This window comes from Baudoinia panamericana, assembly GCF_000338955.1.
Source record: "Baudoinia panamericana UAMH 10762 unplaced genomic scaffold BAUCOscaffold_5, whole genome shotgun sequence".
Classification (NCBI taxonomy): domain Eukaryota; kingdom Fungi; phylum Ascomycota; class Dothideomycetes; order Mycosphaerellales; family Teratosphaeriaceae; genus Baudoinia; species Baudoinia panamericana.
The window spans coordinates 643,396-667,280 of NW_006911261.1; the positions used below are offsets into that span (position 1 = coordinate 643,396).

The 23,885-nt window shown below is 54.8% G+C and overlaps 13 protein-coding genes across 13 annotated transcripts; 6 read left to right on the plus strand and 7 right to left on the minus strand.

Moving 5' to 3' along the window:
* Positions 1-783: 783 nt before the first annotated feature.
* Positions 784-3,239, minus strand: BAUCODRAFT_68129 (uncharacterized protein; the record flags this gene model as incomplete). Its single annotated transcript, XM_007677214.1, has 3 exons — positions 784-1,538; positions 2,628-3,110; positions 3,188-3,239. The coding sequence occupies 3 exons, from the start codon at positions 3,237-3,239 to the stop codon at positions 784-786; spliced, it is 1,290 nt and encodes a 429-aa protein (XP_007675404.1).
* Positions 3,240-4,604: 1,365 nt separating this feature from the next.
* On the plus strand, positions 4,605-4,997 carry BAUCODRAFT_121697 (uncharacterized protein; the record flags this gene model as incomplete). Its single annotated transcript, XM_007677504.1, has 1 exon — positions 4,605-4,997. One exon carries the CDS (start codon positions 4,605-4,607, stop codon positions 4,995-4,997), a length of 393 nt encoding a protein of 130 aa, XP_007675694.1.
* A 178-nt stretch (positions 4,998-5,175) lies between these two features.
* BAUCODRAFT_443346 (uncharacterized protein) lies at positions 5,176-7,901 on the plus strand. Its single transcript, XM_007677505.1, has 3 exons — positions 5,176-5,564; positions 5,615-7,455; positions 7,547-7,901. Exons 1-3 carry the CDS (start codon positions 5,354-5,356, stop codon positions 7,583-7,585), a joined length of 2,091 nt encoding a protein of 696 aa, XP_007675695.1. The 5' UTR covers positions 5,176-5,353; the 3' UTR covers positions 7,586-7,901.
* Positions 7,902-8,085: 184 nt separating this feature from the next.
* Positions 8,086-8,567, plus strand: BAUCODRAFT_32941 (uncharacterized protein). Its single transcript, XM_007677019.1, has 2 exons — positions 8,086-8,245; positions 8,298-8,567. The coding sequence occupies exons 1-2, from the start codon at positions 8,217-8,219 to the stop codon at positions 8,548-8,550; spliced, it is 282 nt and encodes a 93-aa protein (XP_007675209.1). The 5' UTR covers positions 8,086-8,216; the 3' UTR covers positions 8,551-8,567.
* Positions 8,568-9,044: 477 nt separating this feature from the next.
* Positions 9,045-11,297, minus strand: BAUCODRAFT_69032 (uncharacterized protein; the record flags this gene model as incomplete). The annotated part of the gene is made up of 3 exons (XM_007677293.1): positions 9,045-9,514; positions 9,569-10,313; positions 10,347-11,297. The coding sequence occupies 3 exons, from the start codon at positions 11,295-11,297 to the stop codon at positions 9,045-9,047; spliced, it is 2,166 nt and encodes a 721-aa protein (XP_007675483.1).
* A 408-nt stretch (positions 11,298-11,705) lies between these two features.
* Positions 11,706-13,715, minus strand: BAUCODRAFT_23561 (uncharacterized protein; the record flags this gene model as incomplete). Its single annotated transcript, XM_007676936.1, has 3 exons — positions 11,706-12,943; positions 12,998-13,495; positions 13,556-13,715. 3 exons carry the CDS (start codon positions 13,713-13,715, stop codon positions 11,706-11,708), a joined length of 1,896 nt encoding a protein of 631 aa, XP_007675126.1.
* Positions 13,716-14,161: 446 nt separating this feature from the next.
* BAUCODRAFT_32947 (uncharacterized protein) lies at positions 14,162-14,642 on the minus strand. The gene is made up of 2 exons (XM_007677020.1): positions 14,288-14,642; positions 14,162-14,236 (listed from the first exon to the last, which is right to left on the minus strand). The coding sequence occupies exons 1-2, from the start codon at positions 14,462-14,464 to the stop codon at positions 14,174-14,176; spliced, it is 240 nt and encodes a 79-aa protein (XP_007675210.1). The 5' UTR covers positions 14,465-14,642; the 3' UTR covers positions 14,162-14,173.
* A 380-nt stretch (positions 14,643-15,022) lies between these two features.
* On the plus strand, positions 15,023-16,438 carry BAUCODRAFT_121704 (uncharacterized protein; the record flags this gene model as incomplete). The annotated part of the gene is made up of 3 exons (XM_007677506.1): positions 15,023-15,068; positions 15,126-15,157; positions 15,215-16,438. 3 exons carry the CDS (start codon positions 15,023-15,025, stop codon positions 16,436-16,438), a joined length of 1,302 nt encoding a protein of 433 aa, XP_007675696.1.
* A 223-nt stretch (positions 16,439-16,661) lies between these two features.
* On the minus strand, positions 16,662-17,749 carry BAUCODRAFT_442650 (uncharacterized protein). The gene has a single exon (XM_007677507.1). It carries the CDS (start codon positions 17,257-17,259, stop codon positions 16,885-16,887), a length of 375 nt encoding a protein of 124 aa, XP_007675697.1. The 5' UTR covers positions 17,260-17,749; the 3' UTR covers positions 16,662-16,884.
* Positions 17,750-18,032: 283 nt separating this feature from the next.
* On the plus strand, positions 18,033-19,112 carry BAUCODRAFT_443255 (uncharacterized protein). The gene is made up of 3 exons (XM_007677508.1): positions 18,033-18,071; positions 18,228-18,297; positions 18,384-19,112. The coding sequence occupies exons 2-3, from the start codon at positions 18,268-18,270 to the stop codon at positions 18,807-18,809; spliced, it is 456 nt and encodes a 151-aa protein (XP_007675698.1). The 5' UTR covers positions 18,033-18,071; positions 18,228-18,267; the 3' UTR covers positions 18,810-19,112.
* Positions 19,113-19,760: 648 nt separating this feature from the next.
* On the plus strand, positions 19,761-20,548 carry BAUCODRAFT_442615 (uncharacterized protein). The gene has a single exon (XM_007677509.1). The coding sequence runs from the start codon at positions 19,805-19,807 to the stop codon at positions 20,414-20,416; it is 612 nt and encodes a 203-aa protein (XP_007675699.1). The 5' UTR covers positions 19,761-19,804; the 3' UTR covers positions 20,417-20,548.
* A 595-nt stretch (positions 20,549-21,143) lies between these two features.
* On the minus strand, positions 21,144-21,874 carry BAUCODRAFT_68306 (uncharacterized protein; the record flags this gene model as incomplete). Its single annotated transcript, XM_007677234.1, has 2 exons — positions 21,144-21,383; positions 21,443-21,874. 2 exons carry the CDS (start codon positions 21,872-21,874, stop codon positions 21,144-21,146), a joined length of 672 nt encoding a protein of 223 aa, XP_007675424.1.
* A 344-nt stretch (positions 21,875-22,218) lies between these two features.
* Positions 22,219-23,472, minus strand: BAUCODRAFT_121708 (uncharacterized protein; the record flags this gene model as incomplete). Its single annotated transcript, XM_007677510.1, has 4 exons — positions 22,219-23,069; positions 23,119-23,242; positions 23,292-23,377; positions 23,433-23,472. 4 exons carry the CDS (start codon positions 23,470-23,472, stop codon positions 22,219-22,221), a joined length of 1,101 nt encoding a protein of 366 aa, XP_007675700.1.
* Between the last annotated feature and the right edge of the window lie 413 nt (positions 23,473-23,885).

The window sequence follows — 23,885 nt, forward strand, 5'->3', positions numbered from 1 at the left end:
CGTGGTGAGATGCACTCATGGTGCGACCACTCCTTCTTAGGTAGCCTTCGTCTTGAGCGCTACTGATCACTGTTACGCGACGTAGCAGCCAAGCTCACCGTAGGTGACTCATGGCTACCTTGCTTCAAGTGCATGACATTTAACGCATCTCGAGTGAAGTCTGAGCCAAATAGAAGCTGGAATCCCTGAAGTGACATAGCATCAAAGATATTAAGGGAATGGACCGGGCCCAGGACGGAGAAGACCAAGCCAGAGGCGGCGTTCAATGATTTTCGTGCCATGTCGGCAAACATGGCGCACAACGTTCGTACCTATGAACATCAATCTCGGAGATGCAGACGATTGGGCGTATATCGAAGGATGAGCGCCACGGGCGCATCGACGGTGTCGAAGCTGTGGAGTCGTGAAACGAGCTTGCGCTGAAGGTGGCCGAGCACGTGAAGGTGTTCAAGAACGACTGTGTAATGCTGCTTGGTCCAGAGTTTCGGTAGCCGACTCCCAACGCACCCGCGACGTTAACTGCGGAGGCGCGCGGTAAAGCAGCCCCCGAGACATAGCGACGTAGAGGAGCACGTTAACATGGTGTGGCAGCTCGCTCTGGGGCCGGAATATGCCTGGCAACGCGCAACTTGTGCTCTGTGTGCAAGCTGTTCAGATCTTCAATTGGTGAAGTCCAGTCATTCTGCTATGCATTTGCAGCAGCAGTAGCTCATGTACCGAAGTTTGGGAGATCGATCAAGTCAACCACGAAAGGCGCGTTCTTCATCTTGCAAGTTCTTCCCGTCATCCGAACATCCAAGCTAGCAGGCCACCCGACCCAATGGCATCGACAACGAGTACAAGCACACCCACGATCCAAGCAGGATACGAAACTTCCGAGCGTCTCAATAGAGATGTAAATCCGGCAATGGCGAAGAAGAGACTGCTCGACACGGCAAGAATGACACCAAAGTCGACCTGGTACTTCAGCTTCTGCTTCCCTGTTGCGGCCAGCACGTATGCGATGATGAGGATGGTCAGAGAGGCAACGAACGTGATGGCGGTGAAGCTGGGCGGAAGACTCTTCAACGAAAGCAGATGACGTTGTGCCTCCAAAGCCTGGAGGGACGGTGTGATTGTCCCGTACGATCTGTCTCGCGGCCCGGTCACCACGTTGTCCTCCTCTGAGGATGACTCATCGTCTCTGGGCGAACTTGGTTCGGCGAGCAGAGCTTGCTTCTCAGCCTGGCGACGGCGGCCAAATATAGCACCCAGCCAGTCAAAGAACATATCAAACGAAGATTTGGCGTTCGGGTCAATGTAGATGACATATGTGCTACGCTCGTCCTCTTCCTCCGGGTTATCGTATTCGCTCCAGTATCTTGCCTGCTGCGGTGCAACCGTCTCCGGATATCCGCGACGTCTTTTCTTCCGGAAAGACTTGAGTGGGGGCACTTCAGGGTCAGATGGCTGCGTAACAGAATCACTGCGGGTCGTTTCCACAGCCGTGGCACTGTCTGTGAGATTGTTCATCGACGCTGCCGACGACGGTGTGCGGTCTGCGCTTTCCATCGAGCGCTTGACTGCTGGTGGAGGTAGCTTACGAATGTCCTGGTCCAGCATTGAGATCCAGAAAGGCGGTGGAATGTCGTAAGAGTGGGAGGTTTGCCAGACAGCGTGGTACTCGAAAGAGAACCCGCGGACACGCTCAACAAGATGACTCTCATCGAGGGCCGACAGGAGGCTCCGGTTTGTAGCCCCTTCGTGTCGTACAAGCAGTAAGGCGAACGGAAAGCTGAATTTCTCGCCACTAAGATTGCCTCCAGCTTCGACCCTCTGGTACGTCGTATGGGCGTCCAGAGTCGCCAGAGTCATGGCTTCATTGCTGTTGTTCGTCCCGACGAACCGCGAGCGACAAGTTGCATACATATACAAAGGCCGGATACTCTCTTGTTCCTCGATGGCTCGTCGGATCAAAGCAAGCGTTGGCTGGCTCTGCACAGAGGTCGCCGCTTTCTGCGCAACAAACTCTGCTTCACGGTCTAGAAGGGGTTTCACAGCTTTCTTGCGCAGCATTGCATACTGCGCTTTGGTGCTTGGAGCCTTGTATGCGATCTTGGCATCATCTTGCTCATTCCAACGAACGCACACCTGAGCCTTCTGAGGACAAGTTCCTGGAATCCGCTCCCGGTCATTAACGGTTAGTGCGTTGTGCTCCCTCACGAAACGATCTACATCATCCGCTTCCAGCGCAAAGTAGTCTGCGGAGCTTTCCGGTGCAGTTCGGTCGAAGCTGTCTTTACGAGGAGACGTTGACACGGGCGCCGCAAGCGAATTTGACCGACTGCGGGTTAGGAAGTATTTCGTGTGCTGCAACAATAGCACTTGTAACTCCACAACGTTCTCTAAATGGACAAAATAACTGGCAAACATGCCATGTTCGCCAAGCGGTATAGTTGCGATACTCGTGTCGAAGTCAAGCCGGCACTGACCGTCCAGTGAGGAGTGTAGTTTGGCGATGGTTGAGGAGCCGGTCTCCGGCTGATGCTCCCACGGTAGCGCATTGCTCGCTCCGCTGTGGTGCACTACCCTCTCGTAAAGTGCCCGAATTTGCTGCAGCGTTGCGGAGTAGTCATCGAGGAGCGGACCAAGATCGAGCTTCGTAAAGCTCTTTGGATCGTTCAGCACCTCCTCCCTAAAGCGATCCTCAAGCTGCGTTGAGCCGGTCCACTTCTTGTATTTCTTCAAAAGCTTTCGGAAGCCATCACGCTGTGCGCTCGAAAACCTCGCAAGATACTTGATCTCATCGCCGGCCTTCAGGACATCGTTCTCAAGCCTCCCGTAGCGCTCCAACCGGCTGACCGGTATCCGACCGTCAACAGCCGGTGTGCTGCGAGCAGACAGCTGCCTGAACTGCCGCTTCGAGTGATCAAGTCTACGCTGGATCTCGCCAGCTTTGCTCTTAACAAAGAGGTCAATCCGGTGATGCTGCTCTGACAGAGTGCCGAAAAGTGATCGCTCTACTCGCACAAGCTTCTCGTCGTTACGTTCCTGAACAGCAATAGTCTTGCCATTGCTGGGTGTGGTCTGCTCTTTGATGTACCGCTTTATATCGTCGTAGTCAATGTTGTCTGTTCGCGTGTCAGTTGAAGTGCCATCAATGCATTGGTCAGAATGGCTAGCAGAGGCCGTCGGCACTGGCACTCACGATGGCTCCAAGCAGGTATAGACCGCTGGCGAAGGCTCTCTCCATACTTCATTCCGCTGTGAAAGACACGCGAGGCGTCAGGGCCGTATGTACATGGGACAAATCCACCAAGACCCGCCTTATCTATGTGTGTGATATGGTAGGAGCATCATCGTGACCAGGAAGGGAACAAAGTGCGCGAGGGAAGATTTTAAGTCAGAAGAGCAGGTAGAGCTTGCATATGCTGCGCCATTGGACTTGCTAAAGCATTTGACCTACAGAAAGTGAAGTCGCGGCATGAACTCTGTCCGGACCTGATGTAATGCAATCCCGGTCGGCCTTGCAGTAGCGTTGTCTCTCGTTGTGGCAGGAGGTCGTGTGCTCGATTGCGCAAACTTTTCCTGTCCAACGGCGACCCACTTCGACAAGTCCGGGACAGCTACCGAACCAGTTCTTGTGTGCTATGCAATTCAGTGTTGCGACATGCGCCCCCTGCCCTTCACTAGACATCGAAGTAGTATGTCGCTGACGGACACGCATGCTCCGGGTGTTGCAGAAGCTTTGCGAAAAGTGGACTTCGCTGCATAGGCGACGCGAAGTGCAGTAGGCGTAGGTCGGCATGCTGATAGCCCCTCAGCGGCAGAACCGTGTGGCTCAGGGATCTGCAAGGACGTTGCCGAGATGCTGCGAATCAATACAAGTAACGGTCCGCATGCAGGTCCTTTCCGCCAGCATGCATCGGGCCACCGGCTGCGCTGCATGACAGCAGGTAGTTGCTGCAGAAGAGCCTCTGCATTCGCGCCTTGTCGCAGAGTTTCCAGGCGGGCTTCGATCGCTTGGCTCATGACCGGAGACGGTCATCTCCACCACGAAGTAGCTCATGCAGTCAGACCCATCGCGCATGTAGAGCGCCGTAAGTCGGGATCCACACCGGGTTACCGCCGAGGTCTGATACTGGTGCCAGCCACCTGCGAGCCGTGGTGCAGGTCTCAAGCAGGCGAGACAAGGAACGACGTAGGCTCTACAAAGCTAAGGAACTCTGGGTAAATACCTATGCAAGTGAAATCGGCACTGACAAAGGATCTGCACCATGCATCAAACCTTGCTACGAGCTCTAGACAGCACCGAACGGCAGACCTGATCAAAATGAACGCAAAGTCCAGCTGCGTTAACGGTGCATATTCCTACAATCCGCTCATTCAGATTGCAGTAGCAGATACTCAACGTTGCGTTTGTTCGCTCGGAGAGAGAACTACAACCAGCTTTACGCAGTTGGCTGATCCAAGTGCGCGAGCGATGTGCCGCTGCTGGGTCTGTGAGAAAAGTGCCTCAGGGAGTGTCATTCAATTACGGTGGTCAACACAGCATCATCAGACAGAAGAAAGGAGTAGCAGCGCACGTTGTCCGTACTATAAAAGCCTGTGACGCAGCGTGCTCGATGAATGCAGACTCGCAAGAATACCTTACCTTGGCCACTCTAACTAGCCAGCGTGAAGGTAGACTGCCAAGGCACACTAAGAGCGGCCTCGGAGCTTCCCGCTGCCGCCGAGCCGACACATTTCGACATGGCGGAGCGGAGCGGGCGCTGCAAGCTCAACTCACTCTCACCACTCTGCTACTTCACTGCAGTCATTGCCAGCGGGCACGCGAAAGACCAGGCGACAGGTACTTCGCGCTCCACCGCGCACAACAGCGAACACTTGCACGCAAGAAGGCAGGCTGTCGACCGGGCCTGTCGTGGGTAACTACGAGAGGGCAGACTCGGCGCAAAGCTCGACCAAGGCTCGATGTGCAATCTGCACAATGTCCAGCTACTCGGCCTCGGAGTTGATTCCTTTCCTTGAGCCGCCAGTTTCCTGAGCCTTTCCGGCACACGCGAAAAGCATACAATCACCATTTGGCAGCCCTTGGCTCGCCAGCCTCAGGAAACAGCGGCTCTCGGACAAGTCACTCAGCAAGCACCTTTACAGGAAGTCGCTACGACATCCGTAGACTCTTCACTTGGCAATATGGCTGCGACGCGGTTCGGTGCCTCAGGCGCTGACAGGCCATCTTTCGCAAAGGTATGCTCCTCCTGCTGTGGTGCTGTGTGGATATCCACCGTACTGGAAATGCCACTAATATACCATCAGATTGCGGCAGCCGGCCTTGTGTCCTCGATTGCTCAGAACAAGCGACATACGAGCAATGGTGCTCATCCCAAGTCTGGTATCACGTCGGCGCCACGGGAAGGCACCGGTAGTGTTCCTTTACCCACGACTGGCGCCGTCATCTATGCCCACCAGCCCAACTCAGCACATTCACTTGCGCAAGCAGAAGAGCACGTCTTGCAATGTACGGGGAAGCCTGAAGTGCAGGTTGACAACGCCGAAGCTACTTTGCCGCTTGCGCACTCCACTTCTGACGAGCACGGCATGCTTGCGCCTGCCGTCTCTGACGACTCGAATACACAGCTCTCGATAAGCAGTGGGTCGGCGAAGCCTCCGAGCCTCGATGGTAAAAGTATCGTGTCCGGGACGACCTTCGCCTTGGACGAGAAGGAATCCCTACGGCCCGATGACAGCGCCAGCCTGAAAGCGATTGAGGATGAAGACGCCTTCTCGCCTCCTGTTTCCACAATGTCGCGCCCAGACAATGCCACCTCTGAAGGCGTCCGTGCATTTAGCGACCAGCTCCGTGAGATCTCGGCAATGGAGCCATCTGGTCATTCTTTGTCGACACAAACATTCACCGCGACAGCCAGTCTTCCAGCCCGCACTTTGTACGATCCACAGCAGCCTAGCGGAGCTGGTCCGCAGAACGCCGCTATGTTAACATCACGGGCTACAGACTTTGCGATCGACTTTCCACCCGACCCTAAGCTCCTGGAAGCTTTAGAAAGCCACCGTGACCGCGTAGTTGTGGTCAAACTAGAGACCGATATACGCGATTTCATCAACGATCCCAAAGAGGGCATGATTGATTTGCCACAGTTCAATGCATATCACAGGATGCTCGCTCACAAAGCTGCCGAGTATTACATGCTTGGTCATACAGTTGACGAAAACGCCTGTGGTGTCCGTTTGTACAAAACCGTGCAAACATGCCTTCGGCCTCAGCTAACGGGTCTTGCCACTCCTTCGACGGCTGCCAGCACGCCACCACCGAACGCGCCAGCGATGACGATACTGCGTCGTGGTCTCAAAGCGCCAGCAATTGTGAATGGGTCCAATGTGCCTTCCATGTCGAACTCCGAAGACGGCGAGGATGGACCAGACGATGCGAAAGCGAACAGGAAGCAACTGACACTCAAGGAAAGAGAGGCTAGGTATGAAGCTGCACGTCTACGCATCATGGGCGAGTCCAAGCCCTCTGGCTACCCGGAAGAAGCCAAGCCCAAGGACATTTCCCGATCTAGTTCTATAACGGGCAAGAAAACAAGGAACAAAAAGCGCGCTGATAGCGACGATGGCTTTGAAGCACGCTCAGCATATAGCGCTTATTTCACGCCGTCGTTCGGTACTGGCACTTTCGCTCCTGGCACGTATGGCGCTTCTGGCTACATGGATGCTGGTAATGGCAACGTGATGCCGGGTAGTATGCAATCACAAGAACCAAGCAGCGCCTTTCAGCCTTACTTCGCGCAAGTCAGCATGCCGTGGAGTGGAGTTGGTCCACATCAGTCACCTCGCGTACCACAGATAGGGTATGATCTTAGTGGCGAATTCCAGCGTGCGGTGTCAGTGCAAGGCGCTGGGATGCAACAAACGCCCGGCATGCAGTCATCGTTCGCTCCTGGATATCAACAATCTTTCTACGGCGGCCAACAACCGTGGGCGCAGCAGCATTACCTGACTCCACAGCTAGGTATGCATATTAACAACGGTTTCCACGGCGGTTCGGGAGGTCGGCCTACTTCTGCATCAAGCCACGCTCAGAACGGTCAGCCGTACCAGTACGGGCAATTACCGAGCCAAGCCTTTCCGGGTCGGCCTCCAAGCAAGCTCGAACATCCATTACCTGGCAGCTATAAAGGCAAGCATTTCAACCCGCAGAGCCAAACATTTGTCCCTGGTCAGCAAAGCACACCCTCCGTCGCATCGTTCTCGCCTCAGGCAGCGACAGCAGGTGCTGCTCCTTTTGGTGTATCCCCGCAAGCGCCATCGGCTCAGCCTCAGCACTCTACATATAATCTGCCCGATCGTCAGCCAACAGTTCCGGCGCTGTCACCCACACCCATTCACCCTATGATGCATCCGTTACCGCAGCCCGTTTTCCCAAAGCAGGTGTCACCCAATCAACCACTACCAGCGAAGCCAGGCGTGCCGCCACAGAAGCCAAACGGGCAGCAGAGCTCACTTCCTCTGGCTCCGAGCACAATTGCCAAGTGGGGCACGCCAGCCTCGCTCCCTGCAAAGCCGCCACCTCCCCAAGAATTGAGCGACAGGTTCTCGCAGGCGCCACGTCAATCTCCATACAATGCTTCGTCAGCTGGAGTTGCAGCAGGTCGTGGGATGCTGAGTTTCGGCTCGATGCCGCCTATGGATAGCGGGATTGGCGTGAACGGCACGGCTTCGAGTGGCTCGTAGGCCTGAAGACGTGCAAGAAGTGCGCGTGCTTGCAAACAAGCTTCCCCAGGCTTAACGTTGTTCATAGAATGGTAATGCAGCAATGATGTTCATGATCTCAATCTGTGTGCGTCTCAGCATGATAAGGACAACGTACTGCACCGCGAGACTTCTGATACTGCCATAGAGACTGAGTTGAAGATGCCGCTAGAGGCAACCCGATTCGGTAGGCACGAGTTTTACCCCGCACTTCGTATCTTTGCTACCTAGTATGTACATGAACTACCGATGTCGCTTGTACGTGTACTATAGGATTTTTGCTCAATGTTTCACATTGCTCGCGCTCTACCTCGAGTCCCGGCTACTGCGCGACGAACTTTCTCTGTGTCTTCTATCATGTCGAACAAGCAGGAGTGGATGATCATCCTGTCTGTTGATCAATGACTGAGATGGTAACGCTGCTGGATCAATGCTAACCTGCAAGTAGACCTGACAAGCCCGGCATGCTAGAACAGCGTATGAAAGTCCGACCGTTCGTTTCGCTGTCCGTTCCATTCGGTATGTTACAGCACTGACAGTGCCAGCGACCATCTCTCAGCCATCAAGTCTGCTGTGGACACCGGCTTTATCACGTTCGGAGGTGCCTCGCTCGATGAGCCACTCAAGGAGGGAGAAGGACCCAAGATCAATGGTTCCGCAATGCTGGCCCGAGCAGATACGAAGGAACAGGTTTTGGAGAAGCTCAAGGAGGACGTGTACTACAAGACTGGTGTGTGGGATTGGGAGAAGGTGAGCGAATCAACTCTGCTTAGACGCTCAGGGCGTGGTCTTGGGTAGAGCCTCAACGCCTCTAGTGGAGAGCTTGCGCGTGCATGGAGTTCGTATCGTACGCATGCTGACTGTGTTCGTAGGTCCAAATATACCCATTCAAGCGTGCCATCTAGATCGTTTGATTGGTCATGACTGACCAACTATAATTCCTGAAGGCAGGTTGACAGTGTGCAGCACTTCCGACACTTCCTGATGCCCACGCATCTCCACGTCTCCCAAGCCGCGTCTTGCCGAGATCATCACTCCTCGTAGTTGGATGTTTTTCTGCCTGCTTGCGATCTGTTGCTTGAGCACCGTCTGTCGGTGTGCATTAAGGGCTTGCGTACGGATGGAGCTGGTCCGCATTTCGAGACGGTAGAGGCTGGGATATGGAAGTCCTGTGGACAGAATCCCGTCACGAGCGGAACCGCGCACTCAGCCCTGTCGGCATGGGCGACCACGTGTGTAGTGTTGCAAGTCCAGACATGCTTGTAGATCGATGCGCATCTGAGAACGTTCTGTCAACGCTTGTCGGAGCCACTTTTCTTCGAGCCCTCCACACCTTGACCCCAGCGGCCAGCCTTGGGTCCCCATGGCGCCATTGACCATATGTGAGTCCAGCTAAACTTGGGCGGAGGCTCATTTGATGCACGGAAAGGGCTGAAGCTGTCCGGGTACCGGAAACTCCGCTCATCCCGGCTGCTGTCAATTGTTGACAACCCAACACTACCATCCATCAGCGGTGCAGGCTCTCCTGCAGCTGGAGCTGGCGACTGAGCGCGATCCTGTTCATCGATGGTGCGTTCCCAACGACGCACATCCAGCGGTAGGGGCCGATGCCAGTCAGGCTCTGCACGCGCCCACCATCGCGAGCCACACATCTCCCACAGCCTACTTTGAGCGCGCTTGTAAGCAAAACGCTCGTCTTCTCCAGTGAAAGCGCTGGTTTTGCCAAAGTCCAAGCTACGAGGCGCTGTGTAGCGTGGCTCGTCTGGGTCGATTGGGCTGCGCTCCATTTCTGCGTCACTGCGACCGAACGATCGACCGAACGGACTGCGTCGCTGCGCTGGCTTGTTTGGTGGATCATCTTCGAGCGCGTCCGCGTTCAGTAGACCGGCCAGGCGGGCGTGCGTATAGTCCGGCTCAGGATCCGGCTCTGCATAGTTCGGGTTCTGCGACAAGATGTTTGGACGGAAGGGCGCCGTTGCGTCTTGATACACCTCGGAGATTGTCTCGGAGTAGACAGAGTCACCATTTTCAGTTTCATCCCCTTTCTTCTCAGGGAAGAAGATGTCATCCGGTCCTGCTGCGGCGCTTACGAATAGTTTGCATCGGCACTCGTATAGAGCGTCAAGCAAGGTGATGAGACGGCGAGCCTCGTTCTTCATCAGCCATGTCATGACAGGTACGTCTGTTAGAATAAGCGTGTGGTAGCTCGACGCAAGTGTAATGTAGTCCGCAGGCCCTAATGATGTTTTGCATAGTTCGTCAAAGGTCCACAGTGTTGCGCCATTGCACGACCGTGGCACTGGAATTGTACGTCCATACACCCGTAAAGTGGCCGATTGCCAAGGCACACTGTCGAGGTGTGCCTGTCCTGTGGCCGTGGCAATAGCAGATTGTAGTGGTGTCTGCTGGTCGTTATCTCCCGACAGCACGTTGAAGTATCGAGGTGCTGTGGCTTGCACCACGCCATCATTGACCTGCTCGGGGACTGAATCTGCTGGACGCTCCGCTGCAGGCCACCCAGGCATTCCAGCGCTGTGCTGCATGTCATCGTGTCCATCAAGCTGCCATTCCTCAGGCGCGACCTCTTCGGGTACGACTGACCCGCTTTCAAGCCTTCTGTAATCCTTCCCGGACGCCATCTCCCAAACTTCGCACCGCGCCTTGAGCACTTCGAGGAATGCTGCAAACTCGTTGGCACCCCCAAAGAGCCCATACCCTCGTTCCTTCCTTCTAAAAACACCGAATTGCCACCCGAGCGTCTCCAAGCGCGAAGGTACAGGTAGAGGGAAGTCTTCACCAGCCGCTCTCGCCAGCTCCTCAGGCATACGGTTCGAAGTGGCTATCAACACACCGCCAAGGTGGAAGAAGGATGTCATGAGGTTAGTTAAGATCTTACTCGCCACACGATCGGGCATTTGGAACTCATCAAGGAATAGTATGGGCGATGTTTGGACCATATCCTTGGCCAGCCAAAGAAGCGAGTAGCTATCGTCGTCGTTAGCACCTACGGACGACCTCGTTTGCATCATCGTCCGTGAACGGCGTAGAGCTTCGAGCTTGGCGAATGTTTCGAGCATGAAAGTGTTGAAGTGCCATCGTCGTTTCTTACGAGTAGGCAGGGAGTCCGCGAAGAGATCGATAAGCATAGACTTTCCAGTCCCAACTTCACCATGCAGCATCAATCCTTTCGGTGAAGTCAATTGCAAGGCGGACTCATGGCTGGTTAAACGTCTTGTCAAGGCCAGACTGTCCCTTTGCTGCTTCGCCGCCAGCAAGGTCCGCCATGTCTTAGACGCTGATGGTGGCGATTCATCGTCGGTGTATGCGGTAGTCCGTTGCGCGTTGACAGCTTTAGAGATCTGATCAAGTCGAGCACTGTATTCTACCTGGGGTTCGTAGTCTTTCAACCGGTCGTAGAGCTTCTGGAGATGCAATGCCAGGCGCAGCTGCGCATGATCGGGCACGATCTGCTTCGTCGCGACCAGCGCCCGGTACTTGATCAATGGGTTCGTGATTGACAGGCCTGTCGCTGCCGCAGCGGCCATTGGATTGCAATGATATCGTCGTTTCCATTCACATACAGCTTGGTATATTGCGAATCGAGGTAGCCAATGGCGTCACCACAATGACTTAAGCTTCTACATATACGCGTTTCCTCGAACATCCAGTTCGGTCAATATAGCAAACAAGGACGCTCAATACAGGTGATCGAGTACCGCTCGCCCGACAATGCTCGTACCCTCGGCGAGTAACCCGTGGTTGTCCGGTGCGGAGATAGAAAGTGCTTCATACTCGCCGCAAGGCATTTACTTTAGCTCACTTGGAGTAACTACCCGTTAAAATCCGCCAAGACGATCAGCCGCTAGCGTCCATACAGCAAGCGCCTATCGAATGCTGGCTAGTGACAGTCGAGTGTGCATACAAAATCCAGCCTACACTATCTCCCTATCTGCTCAAGCATACTCCCCCTTCTCAAATTGCTCCATCCCAAAGAACCTCGCCTTCATCACATTGCCCGCAAACTCATCTCCGTCGCAAGCTCTGACCGCTCGAAGCGCACTCAGCGGGCTAGTGAACTTGACGAACACATCATCTTGCCCGCCGGCTACCTTGCGCCAAATGAAGACACGCTCCACCTTCCCGTACTGGCCCTCCATCTCCCGGCCAATCTCGCCATAAAGGTCCTTATTCTGGATCTCATCGTCAACATCAAGACCAGCAAGCATGCCCTCCAGCTTAATGACTTCGCTCATCGAATCGTACTCCTGGCCCGCCGAGTCGTCTCCGGCATCCTCGTCTTCCACTTTACGACGCTTGCCACCAACGATCTTGCCCATGTTAGCCGGCTGCGCCCAGCCGCCTCCATCCGCGTCAGAGCGCTTCTTACGCTTCTCAGCCTTGGCGAAGATAGCAGTTGCGATGCCCTCGTTGCCTTCGACGCCGAGACCCTTTCCTTTCTCCCAGCCAAGTTTCTTGAGGTAGCGTTCGGCAAAGCCTTTCTGGCCTGGACGCGATGAACGAGGTGCGTCTTCTGCTTCGGTTGCGGCAGCCACGCCAGCATCGTTGTCATCATCATCATCCGGCGCTCCTTTCGTAGGTGGAGGCTGCTCATAGCGAACTGGCGCACGAGTGATGGTTGCTCCGCTGCTAAGTATATTCCGCGCCGGTGCTGGCGATGCGGGTGAGGGAGCCTGCATCGCAACAGCATCCTCAAGCGTTGATGCCGGTGTTACAGTCACTGCCGTTTGGACAGGCTTTGAGGCCGGAGAAGGCGACGGGCCATTCGCAGCCGAGGCTGCCTTCTTCGCGGCAATCTTAGCTTTGAAAGCGGCGATCTTCGCTTGGGCTTCCACCCTCTTGGCTACAACATCAGGCGACTCTGTATCAACGAGGGGCTCGATTTGTGCCGGGACCGGAGTCGGTACGGCAACTGGAGGCGTTGTCGTGTGCTCAACACCTACGGGCACGGTTTCTGAAGCACCCATGCCGCTCATCCGCATACGGCGCATGTATGCGTCTTCGCCAGTATTGTCGTTGGGTAGAAATGCCGGAGCTGGTGATGGCTCACGATGACCATCATAATTCGGTGGGTAGTCCTCACTGACGTGCACTGGTGGTGCAGCCGCGGGTATGTCGTTGTCAAAGCTCGGAGGTGCAAAGCTCAAGCCGGAACTTGGCGGCGCGAACATAGCTGTTAAACGTAGTAAGCATGGGAGCATAGCAGTCATATAATGTGACAACATACGGTTCGCAATGCGCCCAACGGCGGCCCTGTCTTCGCTGGACGCTTCATCACTGGCCTGCTTCGTACGCGCTTCCTTCAATTGGTGATAGTAAAGTCTTGCCTTCCAATCCCTGACCTCCCTGACTTGCTCCTCGCTACCTTTGTAGTCGGCATAGTTATTTGGCAGCGTCGGGTCGTATACGTCATCCCAGTCCCATGTACGAACCTCCCCTTGCTGTTTCTTCTTTTTCTTCTTCCTCCCACCACGCTCTGGCCTTGCGCGGCCGACGTAGTACTCATCCTCCTCCTCATCACCTATCCAGTCTGAAAGATTACTACGCTGGAGGCTCGGTGCTTGACTCGGGGTGCTCATCGCAGGATCCTTTTTGTCGGGAGAGCTTACGGATGGCGCCAAGCTCGCGGTAGTCGTGCTGGAAGTGAAGGCATGACCAGGCTTGCTAGGCTGCTGCTTCGGCCTGGCGACCTGCGGACGCCGGATGGGCTGGAACTGAAGAGAAGCTTCGCGCAAAGGGTGAGCAGAACCATCCTCTCACGTTGTGCGTGACTACGTTACGGTACCATCTTTCTTCTTCTCGTCGCCATCGACGTCTTCTCCGGGCTTCTTGACATTGTATCGGACGGGTGCCGCAGATATGGTGGCGCTGGACTGCTTCTTTTCGGAACCAAGTAGGTCGGCATAGAGGGACAAGCCCATCTTCTTCGCTGGCGGTGCCGCCATAGTTGTCTGCGCTACAACACCCTCAGCACACTCGCCAGAGGCTTCTACACCTTTTGGCGAGCAGTATCAGGACCACGACGATAGGGCAGCGGACGAAGACGACAAAGTAGGCACACGATTGTGGAACTTTAGAAGCCCGTCGCAATGAGCGCTCATTTGCTCGGTATGAGCCGCTGCTAGTGAATGTACCATCCGATGGCTACAAATTGCCAGTAGCCACAGGTCACCTTGTTTGCTTGCTTTGCCATGACCGCTGACGCGCCACATCACATGGACTGGGCGATTGCCAGCCTCAGCTGTGACTTGGCGTTGAACATCTTTGTAAGCATATCAGAAGAGCCCGAAGTGCATCTTTTTGCAGCGGGAGGCAGGGCTAATGACGACCATCACCGGCAGGATCAATGACACGAATCGACGTGCAGCCTCGATCACGCGCCGGAAGAGAGCCAATTATGCCCCTATGACAGCGACAGCTTATTGTTCATCACCCAGCGAAGTGGCATGATCGAGCCGTGACTTCTCGGTCAGCCAGAAGCATTCCATCATCGGCCGAAGAGTCATTGACGGCAGGGCAGCGGCTCTTTCTCTAGCTCCGAATCCGACTCTGGGCAGACGACACGTTTGGTTACAGGCGTCTCTCCGTCGACAACGCCCGTAATTCCGCCCTTGTCGGACTCATCTCTAATGTCATTCCATGTCCGTGTTGGAGCTTTCATGCGTGCACTCGAGTACCTCGGCGGATGAGCCATTATCTTCGTCACATAAGTGTTGCCTGCCGTTGCGTACCCCTGGCAAGCCGCAATGCGCGCCTCTAAGGTGACGCATCCAGCAAGCATTCATCTGCATTGTTCTTTTCCCATTGTCGCTAGCTGTGAGACGTGCTTCGACTCATAGCCACGTTGTCGTCTGACGTTCTCTTCGCTCATTGGTCTCTCCGCAGTCCCTGGGCTGACCAGGCGTCGCCTACTCCGAAGGGATTCAGATCGATGCATGGTAGCGTAGGGTAGTCACTTACTTTTATGGCACTCGGCAACTTGAAAACGAAAGACTCCGTCCCTCCGGATGTTATTCGTGACGTTCCGCCGTCGAGGCAGCAGGCAGCAAGTAAGAGCATCCTACGGTCTGGCTCGATATCGACGGAGCGTCCTCGAGGCAAGGACGGGAAGGTGACTGCCAGCAATAAGTTCGTAGGTCCTCTTCCAGTCATGACCTGTACATCTTGCCTCGCGTCTGTCTATACGACGCCACCGTTTGCAGAGTTCAGTCCCTTTGCGGAGGTCGAGACCAATGTACTGACAGCTTACACTATGGAAGGTAGAGCGCCACGACTTGGTCACAAGAAGTCCAGGAAAGGTTGGTCAATGACCGATGGCGAGTTGGGGCAGCGGCAAGGCTAACGTTTCGATCAAGGTTGCGCACAGTGTAAGCGACGGCATGTCAAGGTATGCAATAGAGTAACGTCCTCAGCGTCAGACACAATCCACTCACCGTCAACTTAGTGCGACGAAGAAGCACCTTGCTCGAATTGCGTTCGGCATGGTGTCCCATGCTCACTTGCTGGTGGGCCATATGTACCTCGCGAGGACACGAGGCAACGGCGAGCTTCTGCAACATCGTCCTCCACGGTGTCCCGGACAACTTCACAGGAAGCCGCGCCAAGTAGCGCAATAGCCACGACGTCGAACACCAGCCTCGATCTGGCACCATTACAGCCCAGCCCTTTCACAGTTTTGACTGGGCTGATAGACAGGCCAGTACCTGGACAGGATGCCAACTGGATGCTAGATCTTCAGCTCATGCACCACTACTTGACTCACACCAAGTACATCCTGACCGAACATCAAGACATGATCAACATTCTGCAAATATGGCAGGAAGAGGCACCCAAAGTGGCGTTCAAGCACGACTACTTGATGCACGCATTGCTGGGCTTCACTGCGCTACATAAGGCGCATCTGGAACCGGAGTCGGGACCCATGTTGAGGACAAGCGCTGTTGACCACTTAGACAAAGCTCTTGTCCTTTACCGGGAAAACGCTGGCCCGACAACAGCGGAAAACGCAGATGCAAAGTTCGCATTTACCTGGCTTGTCGCCCTCTTCTCGTACGCTGTCCCTCCTAGCGTACCACCAATTGATGCGATTGCGGAGCTATTTTCGCTGGTCAAGGGCATCGACACCATGGTCGCCGAAACATGGTTTTGGGTCTCGCAAGGTGCCTTCGCACCCATACTTACACGTGGCTTCGACGTGGCGGCAACATTACCGCCAGAAAGCTACACCCTACCAGAAGGTATGGACTTTGGACTTGGGCATCTGGATTTCATGCTCGGGGTGGACGCCATGATGCCGGACGAAAGGCGGACCTGCGCCCTCATTCTCGCAGAGCTCAAGCAGATTTACAATGGCCTGCTACGTCAGCAGGGTCAATTCAGCATAGCTTCGGTCGTCTGCTTTCCGAAGCAGGATTCCGCGCCTTTTTCGCAGCTGGTTAGGCGGCGTGTGCCTCAAGCACTGGTGATATTGGCCTACTACTGCGTGGTACTGGACGTGCTCGATTCCAGGTGGTGGATCCATGGCTGGTCGTCCCGGGTGCTGCAGGATATCATGAGCACGCTGGACGACCAGTGGCAGAGCTGGATTGAGTGGCCCGTGCAGTCTGTGCTGTTCAAGGCAGCGCAGACCGAACCCTCTACCACCGACAGGCTAGGTCTGCTAATATGATGTGGAGGAGTCGTTGTTGTACAGTACGCCGATTTCGATACTCTACAAAGCGAGCGAGGCGTCTGGCGTTGCGACAGAGTCTCGTTTGCTGTAATTCTACTCTTGTACGTTCTGCAAGGATGAGCCTTTCGAACCGCCCTTTCATCGGTCCTGGACCTCTCAAGCATTTATTCATCGTTGACCTTGGCGCCCTGCATTCTGTTCCCGTGAATACAATCTCCCGCCGACAAGATCATCCGCATAGCCGAGACTACTGTCGGCCGTTCTCTAAGTGTGATGGCGCCCGATATAGGGATTCTCCACCCTCTCGCACTTGCCTTCGTATTGCATTGCCATTTGCACCGACCGCACCTTGAATGACACAGACGCTGTGCGACAGCATCTCGACACCGTCCCTCGCAGGCAACACAGAGATACCTCTCGCTACTGCTCCCGTTCACCATCACTCAAGCGCCTTCAGCTTTCTTCTTCGCTAACCCTCCTAGCTTCTCCGCCGCATCGTTCAGACTGCGTACGTCTGCACCGCGGATGAGCTTCTGTCCGTTCACGGCGACTTGCTTGCCCTCCTTGAAGAACATGAAAGTAGGCATGGCGGAGACGCCATACTGCCGTGCTATGTCTTGCGCCTGATCTACATTGACCTTGACGAAGGTGAGCAGGTTCGGTATGCTATTCTTCTTCGACAGATTGGCGTATATCGGAGCGATCTGTTTACATGGCCCGCACCAGTCCGCGTAGAAGTCCACAGCAACATATGTTGTCTGGGAGAAGATGCGCTCGAGCTCTTGAAGGGAGGAGGCGTTTTGGAGGGTGTCCGCCATCTTCTTCACACCCACTGATTTTTCCGACCGTGTCTACAATGACACAGTTCGGTTCGAGCAGACACTTATGTGTTTCACAGTAATGTGTTGTGAACCACGGCGGTTCTATTGACTTCCGCAAGTGATCCCAGCTTTAGTCAGCGACTAAGTCCGGTAGCTGGGCGCTCATTAGCTGATCAGTCTTCGAAGTGTGTGAAGCGATGCAGACGCGCCTGCAAAAAGCACTGCACGTTCTTAAACAGAACTGAAAAACATTGTCTCACACATCTATTTGCTGCCTTCGACCATGTATTCGACCACACAAGATCCATGCTTCGCCTAATGAACCTGCGACCATGTCCAGTAGCTCCAGAGCGCTCGCTTGCGCCAGCCTTACCGAGAGTCAGGTGACACAGTACTACCCTACCACGCCACAGGAGGCCGAAGGCTTAAACTTTCTTAACTAGTTGGCAAACTGTCTCTAGCACGGTAGATGCCCGTAAGCAAGCTCGTCACCTCTTATCTGCGCGGTATGCCAACGGTATCGCGAGACTCGCCGTGCTCGAAATTCCACACTCTTGCGCGTTGGCGATATCACAGTCATCCGCTACAGGGAGCAAGCGCGAACACAGTTATCGCGCACGGGAGCGACCTCCGACACTACCCTCGGACATGGTACGCCAATCTCGCGTGGCTGGCTGAACCAGGACCATGATCATGTCGGTCTCAGGGGTTCGCGACTGCAGCGCCTGTCACACTCACGACAGCTATGTACATAGTCTGGGCGCAAGACGTTAATCCCTTCGTAATGCTGTGATTGCATTCTGCGACGAGTACGTTGGCAACACGAACAAACATCATGGCTCCTTCTATCACTCGCCTCGTCGCAGCATTCCTTTGCCTATTTCCGTCAACTTGCTTCAGCACCTTCATTCGTGTGTAGACCGTATCCAATGTCTTAACGAAAGGTAGTCTGATCAGAGAACCAGTGCAAATGAACGATGGCAGCGCAGCAGTGTTCTCCGAGCAATGCACGCTCCCCTCCACTGGATGGTCAACGTCTGTGTCCACTGCCTTACAGAACGGGCTTACGGTATGCCAGCACCGTCTTGCCCATGACATTGATTCATACTAACAGGGTGCAGATTTCGGACTGGACGTTTGGCGAGACAAACTCGATTTCTCTCACCACCAGCGGCGGTGGGGCTGGCAAAGCTTCATTCAGCGGGTTCAGTTTCCAGAAACCAGCCGACGCGTATACGCCGACTCTCCTATCATACCTGACTAAAGGTCACTCGCTCACCGTGACGCTGGGCTGGATAAAAGACGCATCTCCAGCCAGTCCTGGAGTTTGTGCCGCGTCCGGCACCCTGGCTTCTGTCTATACCTTCAGCACTGCCTACATCTCGAGCCAGTCTTTCGCTGTTGTGGACGGGGTCCCCTGGGAGCAGTTGGAGGTCACATTCGGGTCGTTGAAGACACAGTATCTCCCTGTGAATCCTGACGGCTCGACCGGTAACCTGGTCAGTTTCGGCTGGAACTCTGTCACCAATGCGGCGATCACATCTTGATCAGACGTGTACCTTAGCAGCAATGTGTATCACGAACCTTGTTCAGTAAGCAGACAAGAATGTCTTCGCATCGCTCAGCGCCCTGTTGCGGGTCAAATAATGGCTCGTTGCCTAGAATTTGAGTCGCACAGTTTCTCGCATGAGGCTTTTCGCAAACTCAACGACAACATGTTCGGTGTGTGTGTATGCATCAACGAACGGATCGTGATTGGCGGAAAAGCTTGGTTCCAGATGGCACTCGTTGCTCGCTCAAGGCAACCCCGTCAGGCTTCGTAACTGTTTTGATTTAGCAGCGTAAGCGATACGGGAGCTTCGCTGACGCCACCTCGAGCTGTACTGCATATGTCACGTACCATCGATGGCTACAAGAAGCATTTAGTACGTACATGCTATCGACAAGCTGCTTGCAGCAACAGGAATAGCTCTGAGTACATGTAGCCTACTTTTGCAATAAAGCCGCAGGGTCTCGACAGGTCGAAGCTACAAGCTGCGCGCAGCTAGCGGCTATGGTAACGGCATCCTCTCCCTTTTCATCACTATTGTGGCGGCGTAGACAACAGTGGCATCCAATCGCGTTCGTTCGGTCGTAGCCGTCTGGTCAAGCACATGCAAGCGCAACAAGCTCTGGCTTCCCTGGATCTTCTTGCTGGGATGATGGCGATCGTGTCGACTCCATGGTCACGGTCTGGTAAATATACGAGCAGCAGCCGTTTCCTGTTGTCATTGTTCCACGGTATTGCGACTGTTCTTTCTTCGGTCGCTTCTTGCTATTACCCTTTGGTCTGGAACAGCGTCACTGGATTTTCTCGTAGCACACATTGTAGTTTGGACATCAAACGACCAAGCTCATAGCATACCAGAGCTTCCCAAATTGCAGTACACGACCGGCTTCGTCCTCGCCCTCGCCGGCCTTGCCGCCGCTCAAACCAGCACAACATCTGCGGCTGCTGCCAGTGGCAGTGGGGTCTCGGGCTGCGGTACGGCTTACGACAAGTATGTCTGGCACTAACACTCTTGAAGCCGGACTAGTAACGCGCGCTAACCCGCTGCAACCAGCATCAGCAACACCTGTCTTGGCACTCAGATGGGTCAGGTCCAGGCATGCGGTCAGAACGACTGGAACTGCCTCTGCAGCGATGGACCAACGTCATGGTCTGCTACAACGCCTGCCCGTCGAATCCCGACGCGTTCACGGCGCAGCAATCGCAGACGCAGTATTGCAATGCTGCCAAGGTGTAAGTCTGCAGGAACACACATTGGGATATGCCTGTATGGCAGCAGGAAGCGCTTCGCACTCACTCTACATTCGCACTTATTGCTCTTCCTCCTCCATCTCCTTCACCGCGACGCCTACCGCTCCCGTTGCCTCACCCCTCTCTTCGGCGCTTGCAAGTGCTGCTTCATCCGCTGCGAGATCCTCCGGTGCCTCAAACGCTGGTGTCAATTCTGGCTCCGCCGCCACTACCTCCTCGCGCACCGGCAGCGCCTTCGCATCTGCTACTGGTTCTGCGAGCGCAGCCGCCGCGTGCCCAACTCACTCATCTGGCGCGAACGTCCTCGCGCCGGCTGGGCTTGCTGCTGTGTTTGGCGTTGTGGCTTTGCTTTAAGCGCGCATTCAGTGCGTCCCGTTCGCTTGAGCGGTGGTTGAAGAAGGACACTATCTGACAGCATTCGTACTTTGAGACAGCCACGCAGGTGCCGAATAAATATTCGCCTGCCGCGTTGCTATGGCAGGTTGTCCATAATGTCAGTGATGGAGAGAGCCAAGAAGCATGTCCCTAGAGCACGAATTCGCCTCAGGTTGGGTTCGCCCTGGAAAAGTCACGATGTCTTGTTCCATTTAACGGTCCGGCTTGCAAGGAGACGCTGGAATGCTGTGTTTTGGCCTTGTCATCACTTGCAAGGTGGCCCGCGTTCTTGGCTGGCCTGTGACCGATCGAAGACCCTGTGCCCTCCCACAGCATCAAACCACAGATAAGACTCTTCAGACAGCTCCATCATGCGCGGCATACTGCTTAGGCAACATCTCTTGCAGTACGTCAGACAGACGCAAAGTGCTTCAGGCCTCGACGCGTGTTGCCATTACACAGACTCACGCTCTGCTCTTTCGGACCGAGCCCTTACTGAATGCGGCTGCTTCGCCAAGTTTTGCAACACATGGCTCTTTGCTTTTGGCACTCTGAGAAGTCGCCCTCTTTCTATCTTTCATACGCCACTAATGACAGGAGCAATCTTGCAGTCTTTCGCCCTTTTATCGCCTTCGTTGTAGCTTGGAAGCCAACATCGACGCCAGACAGGCTGTATTTGTGAACCGTTTGCCGCCCCTAGGCGCACTCAGTAAGGTTGGTAGCCGCGAGCGCGACCTCTGTAGCCGCCTCGGTAACCGCCTCGGGGCGCGAAAGGAGGTGGACCACCATAGCCACCACGCCCGCCATACATGGGTGCTCCACCATAGCCGAAGCCGCCTCTGCCACCACGAGGGCCGCCTCTTCCGCCACCGCCACCGCCACCTCCAGCACCACCTCCGCGCCCACCACGGGTCATGCCCGGCAAATTCGTTCGCTTAGGGACCACCTGCGCATGATTAGTAACCCTCCCCCACAAACCACAGATGTTAACACTCTTCGACTGACCTTTATCGCCCTTCCTCGAAACTGACTGTCATTCAGCACCAAAGCCTGCGTGACCAGATTCGGCTCTGAGAACTCGACATAGGCATAACCCTTCGGATGTCCCGTGAACTTGTCCAGTAGTATTGTCACCCGGTTGATACTGCCGCAGGTTTGGAAATGCGCCTGTATCTCTTCGGGACTCGCACCGTAGTCCACGTTGCCGACGAATACCGAGCGCCCGTCAATGTCCTCTTTGCTTTCTCGTAGACCTTCTGTCTGGGCGTCGATGCTAGCTTGCATCTCGCGAAGCTTAGCCGCTTCGGCTTCCATTTCTTGTACACGCTTCTTCATCGCCGCGATCTCCTCTTCGTCTTGCGCGTCATCGTCTTCGTCGGGTGCGCGGTCGAGATGCTCGTCCTCATGCTTCATTTCGTCGAGATCTGTGTCGGCCATGCTGGGAACTGCCCCGGACTTGTACTGTAAGTGAAGGGGCGTAATGTTGACCGAACTTAAATGTCGGACTGAAGGCTGAATGGACAGCAATGAGCGTGTGGACGGCGAATGATAGCTGCAAGTGATTGTTGGTGCAAGTATCGCAAAGCATGTGCCTCGAGCGCAGCAGGGAGCTCCAACGCCGAGCTTCCCCCGAACCAGCATTACCTTACGCATTCTCTTCCTGACTCGTGCAGCCGTGATACGTATAGTGCTACGCTAAGCCATGGCATTGCACGGGTAGATCTGCAAAGAGTGCTGGGCTACGGTATGTACATCTCCTTGTAACACTAGCGTCCTCAACCCTACGAAATCTCCTTGTTTAGAGGATCCGACGGGTCAAGCGCAGGTGTATCAGCGAACAGCGCACTCGCGAAACCTTCCGGGTACCGACCACCATGCACCTCGGCCGCCTCACAAGCCTTGCGAATCTCGTGCTCCTCCTCCGCCGTCAACTTGATCTTGAGTGACGCGAGGTTCTCCTCTAGCCGGCTAAGGTTGGTCGTGCCAGGAATCGGGAATATATCGTCACCCTGAGCAAGGAGCCACGCCAGAGTCAGCTGGCTGGGCGTGACATTCTTCTTCTTCGCAATCTCCGCGATCTGGTCGACTAGCTGCAGGTTCTTCGGGAAATTCTCCTCGCTGAATCTTGGCGCAAACTTCCGGAAGTCGCCCTCCTCAAAGTCCTTAGGCGAGCGGATAGTGCCACCGAGCATCCCGCGTCCGATCGGCGAGTAGGCGACGATGGCCGTCCCGAGCTCGCGGCACGTCTTCATGAGGCTGATCTGCTCGCTCTCGATGTCCAGCGAGAAGGGAGAGTACTCGATTTGAACGGCATCAATGTGAGCAATCTTGCTCGCACGACGGAGAGACTCGCTGCTGCACTCCGACAAGCCGATGTATTTGATCTTGCCTTCCTGCTTCAGCTTCTTCATCTCGGCGACTGTCTTCTCGACCGGAGTCTTGCCGTCCAAGCGATGAGCGTAGTAGAGGTCGATATGTGGAAGGCCAAGACGTGAGAGCGATTTCTCACATGCTGAGCGGCAGTACTCAGGCGAGCTGTCGACCGACCGCTTGCCATTCTCAAGCTTGTTCGCGAACTTCGTGGCGAGGAAGATGTGGTCACGCTTGCCTGGGTTCGCCTTAAACCACTTGCCTGTTCTCGTAAGTATCCACTGATCGCTCACGGTCCGTGCAAAACTGACCTAGCAGATCCTCACTGTCCATGTACATGTCGGCCGAGTCCCAAAACAGCTCACCCTCGTCGTAGCACTTGTCAAGCACCTTGAAGCGCTCCTCGTCCGGCTTTGGCGCGCCATAGAAGGCACTCTTTCCCAAGTCAGCCACTGTCTGAACTGCGCTCCGAGGTTAATCTCACCAGGCCCATCGTGCCGTATCCGAGGCGCGTGACTTGCGGACCATTCTTTCCGAGCTTCGCTGTTGGTAGCTTCGTCCCGAGGGCACCTTGAGCGGGTCAATGGGAAGACTTCTTGTTGCAAGTACTTTGTCAAAGACCTACCACCAGTGACGCTGCCGAGGATCTCTTGGACTTTCTCCATGTTCTTTGAATGATTGTGTGAAGAGTGGGTGACACAGGGAATACTCTAAGTAGATTGGAACTGTTCCCCTATAACATGGAAAAGAGACGTCTCCGGTACTTAACTCCGTGTCGCTACGGCAATCTTAATGTTGATCGATGACGTTGTGCGGCCTTCTAGTTGATGTATGAGCATATCTGGAAGACTCGACGGTGGGGTCAATTGAGGGGCACAGAATGATGAACGCAATGAGCATTTAACGGATATAGAGGTTATCCCGAGAAGCGCTCAAGCATATGCAGTTGCAACAACGTCCGCAATCTTTTCCCACATCGGACATTGAACACAGAGGCGTTAACGCTGCTGACTTGCATAGCATTGTGCATATGTGCTGCAATCCACCCCGAACGCCTCGCTAAACGCACTACATATTC